Source organism: Alligator mississippiensis, chromosome 3 (genome assembly GCF_030867095.1).
Source record: "Alligator mississippiensis isolate rAllMis1 chromosome 3, rAllMis1, whole genome shotgun sequence".
NCBI lineage: Eukaryota > Metazoa > Chordata > Crocodylia > Alligatoridae > Alligator > Alligator mississippiensis.
In genome coordinates, this window is record NC_081826.1 from 203,176,153 (window position 1) to 203,196,415 (window position 20,263).

Consider the following 20,263-nt stretch of genomic DNA (forward strand, 5'->3'; position numbering starts at 1 on the left):
CAGCATGGGGCTTCCCTGCTGCGGGTGTGGAGCTACAGGCATGGTGTAGAGCTGCAATATAGAGGCAGCCAGTGCTGCACTGGGGGCAAGGAATGTAGCCCCATGCAGCCTGCCTGGCTGCTTCCATCCCCACGGCTCCATGTGGTGCCTGCAGCTCCACACTCACAGAGGGGAAGCCCCCTGTTGGACTTTGCGGGGAAGCAGGGGGTGGGGCTCCCTCTACTCCTGGCAGAGTGCTAGGACCTGCACCACGGGAAGTGGAGGCAGTAGGTGGTTCCAGTGCAGGGCTGGAGCTGCAGGCTCAGACCCAGGGAGCAGAGCAGTGAGGATAAGGCAGGCTCCACTCCCTCCCCCTGCGCAGCACTGGCAGGAGTAGCGCCTGCACCGGGCATGAGCACCCTGACCTCTTCACCTGCTGCTGCAAGGCAGGAGAGACTGCATGCCCTGGGGAGAGTGTGTGGGGGTCCCTACACCCCCCACCCTTCCTCACACCCGACACACTACCAACACCATGCCTAGCTGTGCTCCACACTCCCGCTGACCCTCAGGGAAGGAAGAGGAGAGGGAAGAGTTCTCCCCAAGATGGAACAGAGCATCCCCTGCCCTGGTGGGGGAAGAGTTGAGGAGAAGAGTCCCCTCTGAGGCTGGGCAGCATCGCATAGAGCCCAGCCCCTGCCCCCCCCGTCCCCAACCCGCAGCGATGGGGGAGAAGCAGGGGGAAGAGTCCCCCTCTGGGGCCAGGCTGCCTCACAGAGCCCCCCCTACCCATCCCACTGCAGGGGGGAGGACGAAGGAGAAGAGCCCCCCCAGCACCAAACAGGGTCTCCCTCCCAGCCCCACAGTGGTGGGGGAGAGGGAAGAGAGGGGAGTTTCCATCTGGGTCCAGGCAGCCCTGTTTGCCTGGCTTGCTCCCAGCTGTCAGGAAGCCACTGGGCCTGCCAGGGCCTGGCCACGCCGCCCATCCTTAGCTAAGCTTCCCTGTGGAAGGGGAGGAAGGACTGCTCTAGCACCACCGGGCTTCTGGCTTGAGCCACTGCAGGCATGTACCAAACATCTATCCACTTGCAAACCAGTTCACTCTGCAGGTTAGACTAACCTGGAAAGACTGAATCAATTGTTGGCTGCCTTCAAACTCGGGAGATCAGCAGCAAATAGGAAGGGCCCTATTCCCCCCAGCAGCACCTGGGGTGACAAGGAACAATGGCCAGAAGCTGCTGGAGAATAGGTTCAGGTTAGAGATTAGGAGGCACTATTTCACTATTAGGGTGGCTAGGATCTGGAACCAACTTCCTAGGGAAGTGGTCCTCGCTCCTACCTTGGGTAAATTCAAAAAGAAGTTGGACAAACACCTGTCTGGGGCTGTGTAATCCCAGCGTGTGCTCCTGCCAGTGGCGGGGGGTCAGACTAGATGAACTGTTCAGGTCCCTTCTGACCCCAAACTACTATGAAACTATGTAACTATGAATTCATGCTCAGGCCTTTTGAAGGTCTGTCCCTAGCCCATTTGTTTGACACCCCTGGTATATGGTGCTGACCAATAAAGATGAGAAAGTAAAAAATGTGATATCTTCATTATGCTTTTGATAAATAAATAAAATAAAATAAAATAAAATAAAATAAAGATCAGTAGGGAAAGAGGGACTTTTGCTAGGAATAACACCCCAAACACTGAAACAGCTGATAAGGCATTTGATGAGCAGGGATCCGGGTTTTCCATTTCCCACAGAAAAACAGAGAAAACCATGGATTTCCTGACTTTATCACAGAAAAAATGGATTTTCCCTTTTAGCAGAAATACCTGCAGATTTCCCACTTTTGCAAAGATTTCTGCAGGTGGGCAGAGTTCCAGTCTACAAAAGCTAATTGCAAAAGGGATGGGAAATTCCCAACTGTCTGGAGGGGAAGGGAGAGGGGGAAGGATGGGGCCGGAGGCTCTCAGTCACCCAAGACTTGGCTCAGGTTTGCTTTTGGTTTCTGGAGCCTAACGTAAGTGGGGCTTACAGGGGGCTGGGAGCCCCCTCTGGCAGGGCTGGGGGGGTTGTGGGTCATGGCTGGGGGGCTCCAGCAGAGCTGTGGGGGGTGGCCCTGGGTGGCAGGTGTGGGTGACTGCCAGGGCTGGGGGAAGACCCAGTAGGCACATACAGGGTGGGGGTCAGGATGTAGGTGTGTGGCTGGGGGCTGAGGGAGTGGGGAGGTGTTGGGAAAAGCCCCACATGGAGTGCCTGCCAGCGATGCATGGACCGAGAGTGGTGTGTTGTCAGCCCTTCAGGGAAGCCACACAGGGAGCCTGCTTGGGCTGATAGCACGCCCCTCCCGGTCCACGCGCTGCTGGCTGGGCAGGCACTTCATGCAGGGCTATCCCCAACACCTCCCCACTCTCTCAGACCCCAGCCAGCTTCCCAAAGGACTGCCCGTTCAGCCAGTGGTGCATAGATATGGAGCAGCATGCTATCAGCCCTTCAGGGAAGCCACACATGGAAGTGCGGAGCCCTCTTGGGCCGATAGCGTGCAGCTCCCAGTCAATGCACCATGGGGCGGGCCAGGCGGGCTTCATGCCTCCATGTGCAGCTTCCCGCAGGAGTGCAGGAAGCTGCATAAGGAGGCATGGAGCCTGCTTGGCCGATAGCACACAGCTTCTGGTCCATGCACCATGAGGCAGTGGGAATACATGCCCCTCAAATCTGTGTGGGGGTGTGGAGGCAGGGTGGGTGCACTCTACAGGCTCATGCTCCCCGCCCTGCTGCCCTCCCTTGGGATCTCCACAGTGTACCATGTGTGACCTGGCATGGCAGGGCATAGTGGGGCCATGCAGAAAAGCTGCTTGCCGCTGCACTGCCCTGGCCACACTTCCCTTGCATGCAAAGGGGCAGCACAGGCAGCAGCACAGGGTTGTGCCCATCACTGCTGCCCCCGCCTGCAGGGGAAGTGTCACCAGGGCATCACAGAGCTTTCAGAGGCAAGCAACTTTCCTGTGTGGCCCCACTGTGCCCTGCCTTGCTGGGTCATACACGCTGTGCTGCGAAGGCCCTGGGGGAGGGCAGCAGGATGGGGAGCATGAGCTTGCAGCCCTCATCTTCCCTGCTCCCACCTCCCACATAGATTTGGGGGGCGCAGGTCCCCCCTGCCCCCCGGGAGTGTGTGCTGCAGCCTGGAGCCAGCCTTGCCCTCCTCCTCTCCCCCCTCCCCCCCCCCCCCGAGCCTGCAGCAGGCAGGCAGCAGTGGAGGAGCCAGCTCCATCGTCCTTCAGCTGCAGCAGCCACTGCCTTCTTTTGGGGGCAGGGAGCTGCAGACTTGGGTCCCTGGCTTCATAGCCCTGGAAGCTAGTGGCCCCCTCCTGGGGGGACTGTGGGGGGAGTGAGGGGCACCAGCAGGGCTTGGGGGGGGGCTGTGGGGGAGGCCTTTACATGTTAATCATGTATTTGGGGGGTTTTATTAGAGAATTTGAGATTTTTTTTATCAGAGAAAACCAGGATCCCTGTTGATGAGTCACACTTGATCCCAGACAGAATGAAAATGTTTAGGGATACTTTAAAAAAATCTATAACTAGGATGCAAAACAAAAAATAAATAGATCCTTATGTTGTACAACTGAGAACTCTGGCATGAAATATTTCATTGGGCACATGATTCCAGCCTATAGGAGAAATTGTTGAGATAAATCCATTAAATCCTAGAGAAATGCCTCCAAGTAGCAATGGCAGTTGATATGTTCCAGTCAAGGGTCTAACCAATAACAATCAGTACTGCATAATACATATACAAACTCAAGCTAAAAGAACCCGAGGAACAGGAGGAAGACTGATTGACTTAGAAGGCAGCCATCATGATCCCACGTATATACTGGTGAAATCAACATGAAAGACAGAAGGAAAAGTGCACAGTCCAAGAGCAATGGTACTGCAAGAACCCCAAGAAGAAGAAAAAAAGTAACAAAAATACAGAGATTTAGTTTGTAGAATCTTCTGACAAAGAAGGATATGTACAGTGTAGAGCCAAAGACAATACACATGCATTTGCAGACAGCAGCTGCCTTGGTTTTCCATGTTTGCTATTAGATCAATGACCCATTTGATTGGGGTGGGGTGGGGCGAGTTGGTCCCAACCTGACCTGCTTTGTGTGATCTGCCCATAAGTCCAAGACCATGAGAGCTCTCATTAAATCTAAAAGGATTAATATTTATTTAGTGAAAAACATTTTCCACTCCATTAAACACAATTTTTCTTTTATCAGCTTCAAGTATCCATGTATTTTGACTTATTTTTTATCTTTTAACAAATAGATTTATTTAGAGCCTTGAATAGGAATATGCTGCTTTTCATTACTGTTTGAGTGCCTTTGTCACTCTTCCATGGTAAGTTACTGAAGCTCAGGGTTTTTCTTCACTCTGGTATCTTTCTTTTCCTTCCAACTATGAAGTATAATGTATTTCACTTTAAAGTCTCTAGGCAAGAAGATATACATCAAACTGTTAGTTAGCTTACCTTTAACTCACATAAAAGATGCTGTTACAAGCTGCTAGTTGGAAATCATAGGCATGCTCTAGTTCAAGCCTTGATGGAAGTAATCAAGGGATGGGCCTCCTCTTATCATTTAAGGAAACCTCATGGCAGCATGGAGCCAAAATGGCCAGGTTGGGTTCTGCATTGATATGTTATAGAAAAATATAGCTTCCCAGGTTGTTTACCATTTACCAGAATTTTCTTTCATCTGACATATAACATTTCCCTCTTATGCCCCCTTGCTTTGTGGTAAAGGATTGGCAAATCTATGCAGTAGCAACTTCTTTGGCTGTTTGTCTCCCCCTGTCCATTGTCATGCATGCAGCTGTATCAGGGCCTCCATGAGAGTCAGATCCTATTTGGTGCAGGCTGGTAATAATCCACCATCACCTCAAACCTGCTTCTCCTCTGAAAAATAGCAAGTGCCCCTCCTACCACTGTCATGGGAGCAGTGTTTATCCCAGAATGGAATTCAGTTCATCAGTGAGATGTGTAAAATATAAAATGATTCACTGCCTCTATAGTGTTGAAGCAATGTTGTAGCCATGATGGTCTGGGAAACATGTGAGCAGCAATAATTTTTGTGGGTGACACATTTTATTGGAAGAACTACAATAAAAGATGTTGGCCCAATAAAATAGGTGCTCCCCCACCCAATTCTTGCCTCATTGCCTCTTAAGTCCTGCCATGCCATTTAAGTCCTGCAGTGTTACCACAGAGAGTAGCACAAGTGGAGGGACACTTCAAGGTAAGCTGCAGAGACAGTGGCTCAAAAAAAGTTGGGGTTATTGTTGGCCAATTCATAGACAGCTATTTTGTATCTTTGCAAGGTCTGTGTGGACATGAATTCCATCTTCCTATCCTTCCTGGTGGTCCCCATAGAGCTTGACTCCTCAAGGCTTTGTCAGGGGAGACATACATTTTACTTTGCTGGCGGACACTGCTTTATATCCAGTAGATTCTTGAAGTTGATATGGGGGTCACTGAAAGAATCTTATGTTCCCTTCACTAAAACAGTTATTTTCATACATGGATTAGTTAAAACACTTTCATGTAGATTATCTTCAGATGACCTATGCAACTGAGATTAATAATAGGATTGATTTAAAAAGTTAATGTCTCATGGATGTGCACTGACATCAAAGCCATAAAGATGTCAGTGCAGATGATATTATGATGCCAGTGAGAGACTGTTTAATTAACTTTTTAAATATTATATTTGATATGTTGGGGTGAGGTACCATACCAAAACCACAAAAGAATATATATATATATATATATATATATATATATATATATAGTCCTATGGCCACTAGTATTTAAGCATAAAGCCAGGACATAAAACTTGATCTAATGAAGGCTGGACACTCAATAGAACTCCACGAGGGTACAAAGATCAGTACAAGCAGCTCTCTGAAAAACTGTGGCCTATACTCTGATTTTAGGACTCCAAGTGATGAAACAATCTTTTGTGCTTTTGATATTGTGGCTCACTCCAACATATCAAATGCTTTGGGCATTTGCGGTACCTTAGCCTATAACAGAACAATGATTTACTGGTAATACAATTGTTTTCAAGACATGTATAATTATATAGCTTATAGGTCTTGCCTCCTCCCCACTCCCCCCAGAAAGGGAAATAATTCTGGATTATGTCAGACAAATAATGGAATTTTTATGGAATATATGTCAATCTGTTCATCCTTGGTATGAAAGAATTATGTCCCCTTTGACATAAATCCTCAGGAAACTAAAGGAAAAAAACCTGAAACAACTACATGTGTAGCAAGTTTACTTTCCATCTAGTTTTCATCATCAAGGACTTTCTTTGATGTGTTAATACAAATTTAGGGACAGATATGACAAAGCCTAATCTCAATAGAAATTGGTCCATGTAGTGTTCGTATTTAAAAACATTCACCTGAAGCATGTACAACTGAGTGCATAAGAACCAGAAAGAAAAGCGGACTAGAAGAAAACTGAAATCAAACTTCTTGTAATGATAACTGAATTAAATGCAAAAAACAAAGCACATACATGGTGAAAAGGAAATTAAAATTCTTTACAGGGAAATATCTCATGATGTTAGTAACATGGGGAAAGAGCGAAGACTGTAGGAATTTCAGGTCCTCAGAGCCTTTCAGATTTTGGACCTTAAATATTTGATAGGACAGTGTCTGTGTAAATTCCTCATTCATATGGTCTGCAGCACAAACAAGCACAGCAGAGTAAGTCAAGGGGTGAATGTCAAACATATTATGAGTTTTCTAGTTTGAGTCAATTTAGTTGTAATTCAGATACATGCCAATAACCAACTCACTCCCTGTCTGTGTTTCTCCTTCAGAGAGCAAGTGGAAATGGCACAAATTTAAATTTTTCCTGATAATTCTTTTGTTGAGAGGCAGAAGGGGAGTTTATTCTTCCCTTCAAAATAGGCAGGAGAATCCTTGAAGATATGCATGAATTTGGAGAAGGTACTGGAGGAAAAAGGCTTCCACACATGAGCACTTGCCTTCCTGCTCCAGGGCTAGGGACAGACATTCAAAAAGCCTGAGCCTGAATTGATTCAATCTTTGCAGGTTAATCTAACTTGCCTAGGTTGAAACAGTTTGTAACCATACAGACATTCCCCCTGGACTGAGGAAATGCAGGCACATACCTATAGTGGCTCAGACCAGAAGCCAGGGAGCGAGAGAGCAGCTCTCCCTTCCCTTCTACAGTGCTGAGCTGAGGGGTGGGGGGTGGTCAGGCCACAGCAGGATGCTCTGATTAGGGAGGGGTGTAACCCCCCACCCTGCCTGCACCGCCCCAGGCTTTCCCCACTCACTGCTCAAGGGGCAGGAGTGTTGCCAGTCCCCAGCCCCTGACTAGCACTCTGAGGCAAAGGTGGGGTGTGCAATGCATGCATCTGTTGATGATACTGAGCTTTTCAATCTCCCTCTCCCTGCTTCTTCATGCTGTCTGCAAACCCGACAGGGCTGCAATCCAGCAGGGGGCTGATAACATAGCATTTATCAGCCCATCAACAAAACAAAAGCCTCTCTCATTAGTTCAAACTCTTCTTAAACAGCTTTTTCCAAGGAAAGAATAGAGGGACATTACCAGCTGACCTGTTGTGTAACATGGAGACTAGCTCTGACCCTGTTATGAAGGGGTTACAGTTTGTACTCACCCAGAGTCAGGAATGAGGGGCACCAGGAGATGACATCATTAAGTGGAATCCTGCCATCTGGGGATCCCCACACCTGAAAGACAAAGAGCCAATGATGGCTGGAAATGAAGGAAGAACAGGAAGCAGTTAAAAGGCTGCAGTCAGTAAGCTTATTTCCCCAGAAGGGGATGGAGGGAGAGATTGCAGCCAAGCAGGGTTGCAAAAATCTGCTTGGGGGTGCAGCGTCTCACTGGCAGCATATAGAGAAAGAGAAAGTGGCTACTCAGAAGAAGCAGAGGGGACTTACCAGTGTGTGAGAAAGGTGAGCCCTCTTCTTTACTTTGGGAGGAGTAACTGATACAGAGACTGCAGACTGGCAGCTACAAGAGATTGATATGAATAGACTGTAAAATAAGCTAGGCTAGAACCAGCTCACCTATCCTAATGACTTGATATCATCTACATGGACTCTAACTGAATGTTGTATAGTGCAGGTGACCCTGTCAGGTCTACTTGAATAAATTCGGGAGATAATTACACTTGGTTTATATGGTACTGACTCTCCTTTTCTTACTAATTTATGAATTCTCCCATCAAGGCATCACAGGTGAGTTGTCAAAAAGAGGGCCAAAGACATATTTACGAAGTTGAGAAAGGAAATTGAGACAAGAACTACCTGGTACAGGGCTTTTTAGAGCTAATCAACATAGGTGGACACTGTTGTCTCCCGGTCCCAGTGAAATTGGAGAGACACACATACAGACACCTCTTAGTATTAGCTAGCATACCAGATGCTTAGGGTCCGTGGGGCTGGGGTCCATGTTGTGGGGGAGGGGGAAAACCTCAGCAGCGAGAGAAGCCAGGCAGACCCCATGGTGCCTGCAGTCTCTTCCCAGAGCTCTGGCTAGGGAGGAGTGGGGTAGGGCCACCCTGTTCTCTGGAGCAGAGAGCATAGCCTAACCCAGGGCTGCAAAGCATCTGAGATGCTGGGGGAGTCTGGTTTAACTTGAACCAGGAAGGGGTCTGGGACAGACACTGCGTAAACCAGTTTGACCCAAATCAATTAAGTCTGATACTACATTCAACCAGGTTTATCGTAAACCAATTTCAGTCATTTTAAAACTGGTTTATGTGCACTGAACTTATGTTCTGTTACAGGTTTAAATGAGCTTCTGATCACTTAAACTGGTTTATATGTAATGTCTGTTTCAAGCCCAGCAGTTCTTCTCAGCACCTGAAAAACATCACTTCTGTAGGAGCCGATGACTCTCCAAATGAGATTTTCCTCTACAGTTAGGAATTTTCAGCAAGCAAACATGCACTGTGCCCATGGCCACATTGGCTATGGTCCAAGCTATGCACACTATTCCCTTAGCATAGAAAGCTGGTGTTGAGATTAGCTGTGGTATTTTTCAGGGGCTGCAGAGACTTCCGGCACAGAAGAAATCTGCCATTTTTGCCCCACGTCTCTATGTGACTTGGTCTAGCAGATTATAGAATTCATTTCTCCTATAAGGCTAGTTTTACTTTGCAAATATGATCTGGCTCCCTCCCCTTCCCCCCAAAATATTCAAGAGGGTCCTTTTTGTGTCGGATTGCATCCAAATAAAGAAAATATACTTTTCAAGTGTCTAATTAGACATATGTCATACTGATGACAATTACTGTTCTCTCATCATTCAGATGTGTCATCAATTATAGGTGTAATGAAACAAAGCTAATATATCTAGATACTGAGATTTCCTGGACTTGGATCAATATAGCACCTGCATGAAAAGGAGAGAGGACAGTAGGAATGAAACATCATAGTTAGTACTGAAGACAAGATGTGTGATCTATAATCTGAAACCAAAGATAAAAAAAACTGTACTTGGTGGTTACCATTGCTAGCATTCTACTGGCCAACTGTGAAAGTGCATTGCTTTCTTCAAATCTGAAGATGTTCACAAACTGAAGACTTCTTAAAAGTTGATTTTAAAAAGATAGAGAAAAAATAGCGCTGCTGAGCTCACTTCATCTGTACTGCAGTGTTTCTCAATGTAATAAAAAATCATCTTAAACTATAAGATTCTTAGAGCTCCTAGACAAATCTTGATACAGAAGTATCCTCCTAGGGAAGATAGCAGGCTAGCATTACTTGTGTGAAGAATCAAAGATGTTAGGGGTTTTGTTTTACTTGTAACCCTAGCTTTAAATTTCCTGGGTGTCTAAACACTACCTTTTTAAAACATTTCCCTCCCCTAATTTGAATTTAGACTTTTCTTAATCCAAAGATGTACTGTAACTTGATAATTCTCATACAAGTGCTAGCAATGAAATTCTGCAACTGAAAAACTATAAATTTACATGGAAACCAATTAATTCAGAGATCAAAGTTAGTAGTAGTAGTAGTAGTAGTAGTATTAGGATGATATAGCTGGGATGGTCCCAAAAACATGTTATAGGTAAGGATTTTTTGAGTGACATCTTTTATTGGACCAACTGCCTAGTTGGGAGAGATTTTAGACAGCTTTAGGCATGAAATATATTTCAGGCCTGAGGAAAGTTCTTGATCTCTTTCTAAAAGTTTTAGGCCTGAGGAAAGGTACCTTATTCCTGAAAGCCTGTCGAAAATCCCGTCCAACTATGCGGTTGGTCCAATAAAAAGTACCTCCCCACAAAAATCCTTGCCTCTTTCAGAGATCAGAGCCATTTGAGCAAGTTGTAGTCAATCAAACCATAAATAAACATTCATACCTGTGATTCAAAACAACAGTCTTAAAAAGGTTAATGAAAATTAGGTTAATACAGTCCCACTGGAGAATACCAGCTAGACAAAACAGGATGTTCTCTTTTGTCTGGCAACAGCAAACTAAAGTGTTGTATCTCCTTGTTATCGGGTTAGACTTCAGTTGGGCTGCACTTCTGCAACTGCCGTTACTATTTCTTTTTAATTTTGATTCCATAAATAAATCCCATATAAATGGCGTTTTAAGAGAAGTCATAGACCCAGCAGCTGTAACCCATGACCTTTAAAAAGTTAACATTTAAATCTATACTATTTAAATATTAAGCAGAGGGGGGTTTTTTGTTTCACATTTTCTCTCTTCTAACAAGGGAAAATTGGTATGCTCTGTGGTGCCTGTTGGCAATCAACATCAATGCTGAGGGGAAGCAAACAGCCATCTCGCTTTCCCTGTGCCAGGTGTTCACTAATTGTAAAACTGAATAATGGATAATAACACATCCTAGTGTATTTATCAATCCACATATCTTTTTACAATGCAAAAGGGGTCATTTGAGACTCTGTGTAGGTTTTTTCAATTTTTTTCTATTCATTAACAAGGAGCCGTCTGTAAAGGCTGCTGCGTGAAAAAGAGGCCACATTACCTGGAAACAATAATGGAGTGCGACACTACATGAAATTGTAATTAGGTTTGACCAGGGCTGGGATACAGTTGCTATAATCAGTATCACTCAGAACTAACTTCACGCTTATGAAAGGATATGAGGTGAGATTGATTTAATGGTACCAAAACTACCCTATTTCACATAAACCCAAAACCTTTTGAAAGGAGAGACAAAAAAAAAAGAAAAATTGAGAGATGATCATCATATTATTAGCACTATAGTGAGCATCGTAGTCTCCTTAAAGTAACAATACATTGCCATTTTAATGAGCTCTAAGAGAATAATAATACAGTGATTATCTTCTGAACTCCTAAACTCTCATATTGCCCTTTAACTTCAAATGGTAACACCCAAGCCAAAACACTAAAAATACATTATCGTGCCTTCATATATTTCATGGTTTTTTTTGTTTTTTTTTTTTTTAAACTATGTATGCAAAGAGTAACGTGAAGCTTTAAAAAAACTTCAGGGCAGAGGTGTAGTAAACAATGAGGTTGAGATTTTATCTTATCTGAAAACATGTGGTTGGTAGTCAATCTAGTTGTGTATCTTTCTCATTTTAAAGGGGTAAATAGAATTTTGCCAAACACATATATAGAGGCCCTCTCTACATGTTGCACTTAAGGCATGATTAACCAGTTAATCATGCCTTAAGTTGTGACCCAGCTACACATTCAACCAATTAATGACATGATGAAACAAGCAACAAGCTACAAAGTTATTCCACAAAAATATGTATTCACTTTAACTTATTCTAATCATGCCGTTAATTGACTGTGTGGTCAAGAGCCCCATCAACTAAGGGGATCCCAGTCACAAGGATGTACCACCTGCTGCCAGCCCTGCAGCTGATAACCCTCATAGGGGTGGCAGCGTTCTCTGCACTGCCCCGGCTGCAAACCTCCTGAGGTGTAGGGCTTGCACTAGGGGCAGCAGCGAGAATGCTGCCCCTGCTGTGAGTCATCTGAGATATGGGGCTTGCAGCGGGGCAGCATTCTCCCCGCTGTGAGTCCTGCAGCCAATGAAGCTCACAGTGGGGGCAGTGTTCCTGGTGGTACCCCCATGGTGAGTCCTGTCAGCTGCAGGGCTCACGGCCACAGGAGCTGGTACATTGGAAGCCTGAGGTCATGATCCCAGGCTCCCCTTGCACCAGCAACAGGATGTGATGAAATCTAAAGCACAGTAATCCTATTGCACCTTTACCTGCACATGTACCCCAAATGGGTAAATAGGATTTTACCAAACATACATATGGGCAGTGTTCCATTTACATATATATAATGGGGCTGAAGGGGGACTAGTTCTCTATTCCTTGGTGACTGGTATGCATCACTCCTGATCTGCTGACCTTCCAATCAAGTGAAGTGGAAAAACAGTGGTACTTTAGAATAAATGCGATGTTGATTTATTTTTAAATTGTAATTTGGAACAAGGAAAATTTTGTATGAAGGAAAGAGGATGGTGCAAGAAGTATGCACTGCATCTGAGTTGTCAGGCAAGTGTTAGATTACACCTGTTATCTATTTGCTCGCTTGCTTCCTTTTTTTCAGTCTCTCTGCCAAGTGACTGCTAATAAACAGACTTAACCTGTACCATCTGTTGTTATACTATAGACATGTCCACAGCAGTCTCCTGTTTACTACAGCATTAAATTTAATCAGTTTTCTTTCACCACTGACATTTAAAGACCGCACAGACCCAGGTGAATCAGATAATTTCAAATCACTGCTAAAATGCATAGAACACCTCCTCATACATATGTTACTAAAGTCTCTTTGAATCTTAGGCTACAACCTGGCTCTATTTGTTAGGGAGGTTATTTATTAATGTACCTAGCTAGAAAGGGCAGGGAAGACCTATATGGTTTAAAATAGTAGACTAAGTAATTGGAGATTAGTAGATTAGATAATTACACTTTGTCTCTTTAATCCTCTTTTCACTGCTTTTAGGTTTGCCCCTTTCTTGCAATGATCTTGTTTGTCAGCAGCCAGCCACTGATCATGTTTTACTGTAAGGCAAAAGGCCATTGATGTCAGTGGACTGGACCTACAATCCTGAATTTTCAGAACCAAATAATACAGCACAGTCGTGCCTTCATTCCTGTCCTCCTTAAATTGATCTCTGCAGAAATCAGTTTGTTAAGGCTCCCAGATAAAACACAGGCACTATGCTGGCTGCACATGAATTTAACATAACTTATATTCATATACCACAAAGGATCAGTCATGAATGAACACACACACTTATTTCTTCATGAAGAAACAATGTTTTTAGAAATATCTGACTTTATTCTTGTCTAGATCATAGTTTCTCAACCTGTGGTACACGTACCCCTGGGGATACACGAGACACAGGCAGGGGGTACACAGGCGCCGAAAACCCCTGTAGCAAGGGGGTGCCACAACTCCCCCTGCTGCCACTGGGTTCACATCTGGTCACTCATCCCCCACCCCCCCAAGCTGGCCACAGGCTGCTGCAGGAGGGGGAGGGCGGGCATACAGATACCCATGCACTCCCCACTGACCTAGTCACAGGCAGGTAAGTTTCTTTCTTTATCCTGCCTGGGCTTGGCATGGGAGGTAGACTGAGACCCCCACAGTGCAGGAGGGAGTGCAGTAGGGGCAGGGTGCTATCCTGCTCCTCCTGCACTGTGGGGATTGCCCCATGACCTGGCCTGCCTTGGGCCCAGTTAACTGCATGCTCTGAGCAGGCTACCTCTGCAGGCTGGGGCTGGCAGCAGCACTGGGCTTTTCTCGGGGTGGGCTACAGTGATGGGAGGAGGACTGCTGCCACCCCAATATTTACTGTAGCCCTTCCCACCCTGCCCCCCCAGTGCTGCCGCTGAACACCGGAAAAAGCCCGGTGCCACTGCTGGCCCCCACCTGTAGCCAGCCTGGGCTCTGGGCAGCTGCAGTGGGCACGCTGGAAACAGCTGCACTGGGTTCCACAGCCCCAGCATCAGCTCCATGCTGGCGGTGACTGCATGTGCTCCTGAGCAGAGGGTGGGGATAGGGTCTGAGGCAGTGCATCCCTTCCCCACTCTCTGGTCTGAGGCACACATGCAGTTGCCGGTACGGAGTGGATGCTGGGGCTGCAGAGCCCGGTGCAGCTGTTTGCAGCCTGCCTGCTTTAGCTGCCCAGAGCCCAGGCTGGCTACAGGCAAGGGCTAGCATTAGCACCAGGCTTTTCTGGGCTGTGCTGCCTCAGGCCCCCTCCCCCCATCCCTGTCCACTCTGAGGTGCATGATGCCAAAGCCCAGAGCAGCATTTTGCAGCCTCCCAGCTGTAGCCGGCCCAGGCTCTGGGTAGCTGCTGCCTGCCACAGAGCCTGGGCTGCTTGCAGCAGGGCTTGCAGCCTCCCAGTCGCCTGCTGGGAACAGCTGGCAGCAGCTGCCTCCTTGTCTGTCTATCTGTCTCACCGTCTTTTCCTCTCTCTCTCTCTCTCTCTCTCCATCCTTCCTCCTCTCAAAATGATGGCAAAAAATTTGGCGTGCTGCGCGTTGCACAACACTTTAAATTCCTCAGTAATAATTTGGCAGTTCAGCCCTTCTAGCTTTGGCCAACATCACCTCTAGCTCGGGTACATACTTGAGTTGTACACCCCTGGTGTAAAAGGTGGGAACCCTACCCACACTAGATCAGACATCTGTCATATCACAGCCTTATATACACAGCCCTTTTTCCAACATATGGCATACATAAGTCTGTAGATATAAAATCCCTGGGAAAAATGAGTGTTGGAGTACTTATTAAAATTTTGAGAAGTTAGGGGGTACTTGCTACTTAAAAGATTGAGAAACACTGGTCTAGATATACGATTAAATATTGGAAAAATTAAAAATTCAGTGTGACATTATGATTGTATCACTTGTATTGTTTTAGACTTTTCACAATGGCTGCTATATTCTTGTAAATTGGTAGGTTTCTCAATCTACTCTGAAATGAACCTACATGCACTAACCAGTATTTTCAAATCTGGGTGCCTAAACTTTGGTTCCTAAAACCACATCTTGGCAGGTGAATAAAAGCAGCCATATTTTCAGAAAGGCTGAATGCATACAAATTCCACTAACAATGAAAGCTGTAGGTGCTCCACACCTTTGAAAAAAATCAAGCCACACTTTTATAGTGACAAGGTACAAGTTCATTTCTCCACTCCTAGAATAAAATCAGAATTGAGCCTGGAGTGGGAAATGAATCCATGTAGCTCAGTGGAATGTGGGAATTCCTGGATAATGAAACTTCTAGTACTGTTGCAGGATGGAGACACAAGGAGGAATCTTTCTTACCACCCCACACTTCAACAGACACCCTTTCCCGATCTTGACAAGGAAGCATGCTACAAAAAATGGCCGCATCTTGAGTTGTAATCCTCCTGCTCTGAATTCTGCCTCCCAAAATCTTGGAGAGCATTGATACCGTTAATGTCTACTTACAACAGGGAGACAAGAGGGAAGACATTGGGAATGAGGGGTGATGTCCTGGTTCCCTCAGGCTGACTGTGTCCAGTTCAGCTTCCTCGTTTTCCTGAAACTGGAGAGATGAATGGATCTTTGCTATTGAACTGCTAAGCTCTTGTAGGCTCTTTGTAGTCTGGAGGCATCTTTTAAATAGACAATTGTTCTAGACAAGCAGCCTAACAGCTCAGATATGACACACTTTTTGTGTGACAACTTACATGTAAGACAGGCAGACATGCAGCTTTAAAACTTGATATTCAAAATGCTTCCCATAAATCCAGACACTCCAGTATGTATATTGGTTTAGAATTTAAACTGTAGATTGTGCAGGTATAACCCAGGGGGCCTGTGGCTCCTGTCAGTGTAGCCTGTGGAGTGTGCAGCCCCTGACCACTAGGAACTTGGAGAGCCCTGGTTTCGAATGAAATTATCCTTGTATTATTTTCACTGTCCCTCACCTTAACACCCTCATGTTCACAATCATTTGTGTGTCAGAGGGCTTGGCTCCTAAATGCATATCGTGGCAGCTAAAGTAAGAGTGGCCACATTTTCAGGAGTTCTGTGCCCCCACAAAACCCTTAACTTACTTCCTGTCCATTTCTACTCACCATTTAATTTGTATTGCATTTTATGTAGGAACATGAAACTGAAAGGAATTATGGTTTTTATTTAAATGATTGCTTTATTGATAAACACTGATTTTTACAAAGCCCAAAACATTGCACAGATATTTAAAAACTTGTGAAATCTGTTCAACCATTGTTTTAAAATACAAAGGTATCCAAAATGCTAAGGCTGAAGAGTATAAATGCAATATGCCGGACACCTATACAAAAAATAAATAAAAATAAAAGAAGCTCAGTAGCTTTTGGCTTGATAGCCAAAATTGCTGTTGAATGATTCTAATGTAATATTTCTATTTCAGTAGCATCTACCTCCCCCATGTTCAGCATTATACAAACACAGAGGCAAGCAAGATCCTTATTCAAAAGAGCTTCCTGCTGAAGGCCCAGTTCTACTACTAGATACTTGTGACCCAACCGTCCCAACATACCTATGCCAAGACCCATTTGCTTTAATGGGAGATCACTGACCTCAGTAGAATTGCTTCCTTGAATAACTTTAAGCGGACATATAAGGATTTGGAAGACCTGGATTGAAAGACATGAAAAAGGACAGAGCTGTCCTAACAGGTATATATGGAATTCTAGAGATGCAGCCAAGTACATAGTGGGATTTTCAAAAGTATGTAGGTATATAATTCCTAATTGGTATTTTGAAAATTCCACTCAGTACCTACCAGCACTTTTAAGTGCCTAAAAACTTTTTAAAATGTGGTCCACATCAAACCAAAGCTCACTCCATTATATTTTTAGCATGAGACTCTCAATCTTCTATACTTCCTCTCACCCAGAATAATCAAGGAATCTCTACTGGGGATTCAGAGTACAGAGGATTTCAGCCATTACTTCTCTTCACTAAAAAACAAGTCTTTCCAATGCATTCAGAGAATAAAAGCCACCCTCTTTGTAAAAACAAGATTATTTGGGTAAATATGATATCTTTTATTAGACCAACTAAATAGTTGTAAAAATTGTTTTTGGCAAGCTTTTTGGGCACAAACACCCATCTTCTGGCATATCGAGAGTCTGCTGGTAAATTGTGTGCTCTCCTGGAGAGCCAAAATGCAAAATGCAGGTCTGTGAAAACAAAAATATGTGGCAGTGAGGATCAGAGGGTTGGAAGTGAATAGATGTGAGACAGGAGGTGGAGGGGGGACAAGAAATGTAAGAGCACACAATTTACCAGCAGATTCTCTATATGCCTGAAAGTTTGTTGTGAGGAGCGTGTTCAGAGGAGATTCGGCCCGATTCGGTGGCCAAATCTCCGAATCCGAATTGAATCAGGAGACCAATGAAAAGGTCTGAATCAATTTGAAGCTCTCTGAATCGATTTGGAAATGATTCAGAGAGCTTTGGTGATTTGGGCAGTCCCTGCTGGCTGCAGCAGGGAGCTGGACCCAGATTCCATGCTGGTAAGTAAGGGGCAGGGGAGGGGCTATGGGGGGGGACCCTTGCTAGGCCCCAACCCCTACCCATTCTCCCAGCCCCCCCATGGCTGCCCTGCCCATCCCAGCTCAAAAACCTGAAAAAAACCCAAACTCACTGGCTGCTGCAGCAGCCTTGGGGCTTCTGGGGGCTCATGACAGAACACCCCATGCAGTGGGGGGCAGTGGAGATTGCCCCCCACCTGGCAGGAGCCAGTGAGTTGGGGTTTTCTTTTTTTTAAAGGGCCGGGAGCTGGGGTGGGTGGGACAGCCATGGTGGTGGGCTGGGAGAGCAGTCGGGGAACAGGGGGCAGAGCCCTCCCCACACAGCGTGAGGCATGGGGGGCAGCAGGGATCTGGGAGAACGGGCAGGGCAGCCATTGAGAGCGGGCGGGGATGGGGTCAATTTGGAGATTTAGCTGATTCGGCTGTGGCCAAATTGATTCGGGACAGTAATTTGAATCACTGAATCAAATTACTGTCCCCTGTATCCAAATCTGAAGTGAATGCTAGCCTCTTTGCACTGGCCTACTTAACATGCTTAGTGTTATGGGTATGTTATGCACTCCTGCCAATATGTGATGTGATTCTGTGTTGTGTTTATCTCCTGTTGCTGGTTGCCATGATGCTTGAAAAGCATTTGATTTAAGGCTTTTTTGTTTGCTCAGTAAAGATTCTTGTCCCTGTTACACCCTCCCTGGGACAAAGAAACTCCTGTTATACATCAAAGGAGTTGCCTACCAACATCCTTCCCAAGTGCACTGAAGTTTCAAATCAAGGAATTTCCCCAACTATTAATCATCAATCCATGGGATCCTATGGAGATACTGATGGGTCCTATTGAGGTCAAAATCTCTCTCTACTGTTATGGACATCTATGCCCAAGGGGCACCTGCCTGTGCTGTACCTTTGGAAGTCAGGCCTATTTCACGGATAGTGGATTTACTATAGCTAAAAAGAGGTTGTTCGGTGAAAGCTGTTCTGATAGTGATCTAGGAAAGTGGGAAGTCTTTTTAGATTTTCTTCATGTGGACTATAATGCTTTAAATAAACCAAAAATAGGTGTTTGTTTAAACTGCAAAAATGCATCTGCAAACTAGCCTTCATTATGTTTCAAATGTAGACTTATTTCTGCAGGACATGTATCCTTCTACACATGAAAAGATCCATTTCTGCCACTCCTCCCAGTGATTTGTCCCACAGTTGGAATGGGACAATTCATGAATAAAGATTTGGTCTGGCAAGGAGATGCAGGCTGGCAGATCTCTGTACCACACTAAGGTCAACAAAAATTTGCATTTGGCCTGCTGATTTTTGCAGAATGAGGGCCTAAAGAAATGAATATGAGTAAGGGCAGGAGAATGTAATGGACATTGAAAAAAGACCACTGAAAATAAGTTTTGTCTGAGAATTACTAGAGTCAGCAGATTTTTCATTTCAGTGTTTTCACTTGCAAGTTCTAAGAATAATTTTCAAATTACTTGTAAATAGCAAGAAAATGAGGATCTATGATGCAGTCATGTCTTCTCTGATGCCTAAGTGATCGTTAATGTAACAAAATTGCTCTTCCAAATTAAAAAAAACAGTGTGCCTTAGAGAATTTAAAAACAGCTAGTGAGCCTGGGTACAAGCCACAAAGATATATTTAGAAGGAGCAAAAATGATTTTTCGTTGTTGTAATTTACTGGGATGCAGCTGATAGATTGCCGGCAATATTAAACTTTGAAGATAAATGAACAGCATGCACTGTTGTCAGCTGTAAACACAGCACTTTTTTACTCCATCTAAAGCTCTAATTTATTTCTAATTATGGTCTCTCCTGGAGCATCACTGCTCTGCCTTTCAAATTTCTATATCTCTTAGAAGTAACATATAGTTTTGGTAATTAAAAAAAAAAAAAAAGCCACAGCTTATCTTGAGGTTGGATGGTGTATTCCTATCAGCAAAGTGGAATTCTTATTATATTTCAGCCACAATTTATATTGTAGGTAGAAGAGGTGACATACATTTTAATTCTAGAAGATGAACTAGGAGCAATACAATAAGTGTGTTCTAATTACATTACAAACCCTGCATGTAAAGTCCTTAAGTAAGAAAAACTGGTTGTATTTTTCACCTTCATGATGAATCAGGCATTGGAAGTGTCACAATCTTCCCTAGTGAATATGGAGCTACAGCTTTGTGTAGTGGTTTTGTTTTTGTTTTTATGTTTTGGGGTTGTTGTTTTTTTTTTTTTTTTTTTTTTTGCCAAATTAATCTATTTTAGGGCCTAAACTAATCATCCCTAAGGAGGGATTTCAAGTCCATGCCCCATTTGGGAAAGGATGCAGGTGAAGGCCAGGAACTATGGCAGTCTGTGCACTCAAGAGAAATGAAAGCATCTCTTTGCTTTCCAGGAGCTGAAGTTGGGGAAGAGAGTGGCTCCCTTCGTCTGGCATGTAGCAGAAGGTGCTCTCTCCTTACGTCTCATTTCTTTGGTTTAATATTATTTTACATCACACTTCTTTCTTTTTTTCATAATGATGAATGAGTTTAACATTCTTGACTAAGGCAGTCAGGAAAACCATTAAAAGGGAAAAGAAAAAAAAGAAAAACAGAGAAGAACAACTATTCACTTTGAGTTTAATTATGTGGTCAGATAAATCTTTGGAACAAGAGGATGAATGGCTTCATTCTGCAATGTCACTATGGCTAGGGATAGACATTCAAAAAGCCT

The 20,263-nt window shown here is 44.6% G+C and overlaps 1 protein-coding gene across 1 annotated transcript in view; it reads right to left on the reverse strand.

Annotated features, from left to right (window-relative positions):
• Nucleotides 1-4,184: 4,184 nt before the first annotated feature.
• Nucleotides 4,185-20,263, reverse strand: part of SLC28A3 (solute carrier family 28 member 3) — a 165,579-nt gene continuing 149,500 nt past the window's right edge. The window contains exons 19-21 of the mRNA XM_059724822.1: nucleotides 7,959-8,031; nucleotides 7,673-7,745; nucleotides 4,185-4,442 (exon numbers count right to left, since the gene is read on the reverse strand). Coding sequence (XP_059580805.1) covers nucleotides 4,429-4,442; nucleotides 7,673-7,745; nucleotides 7,959-8,031 — 160 coding nt within the window. The 3' untranslated portion in view covers nucleotides 4,185-4,428. The remainder of the gene's footprint in view (nucleotides 4,443-7,672; nucleotides 7,746-7,958; nucleotides 8,032-20,263) is intronic.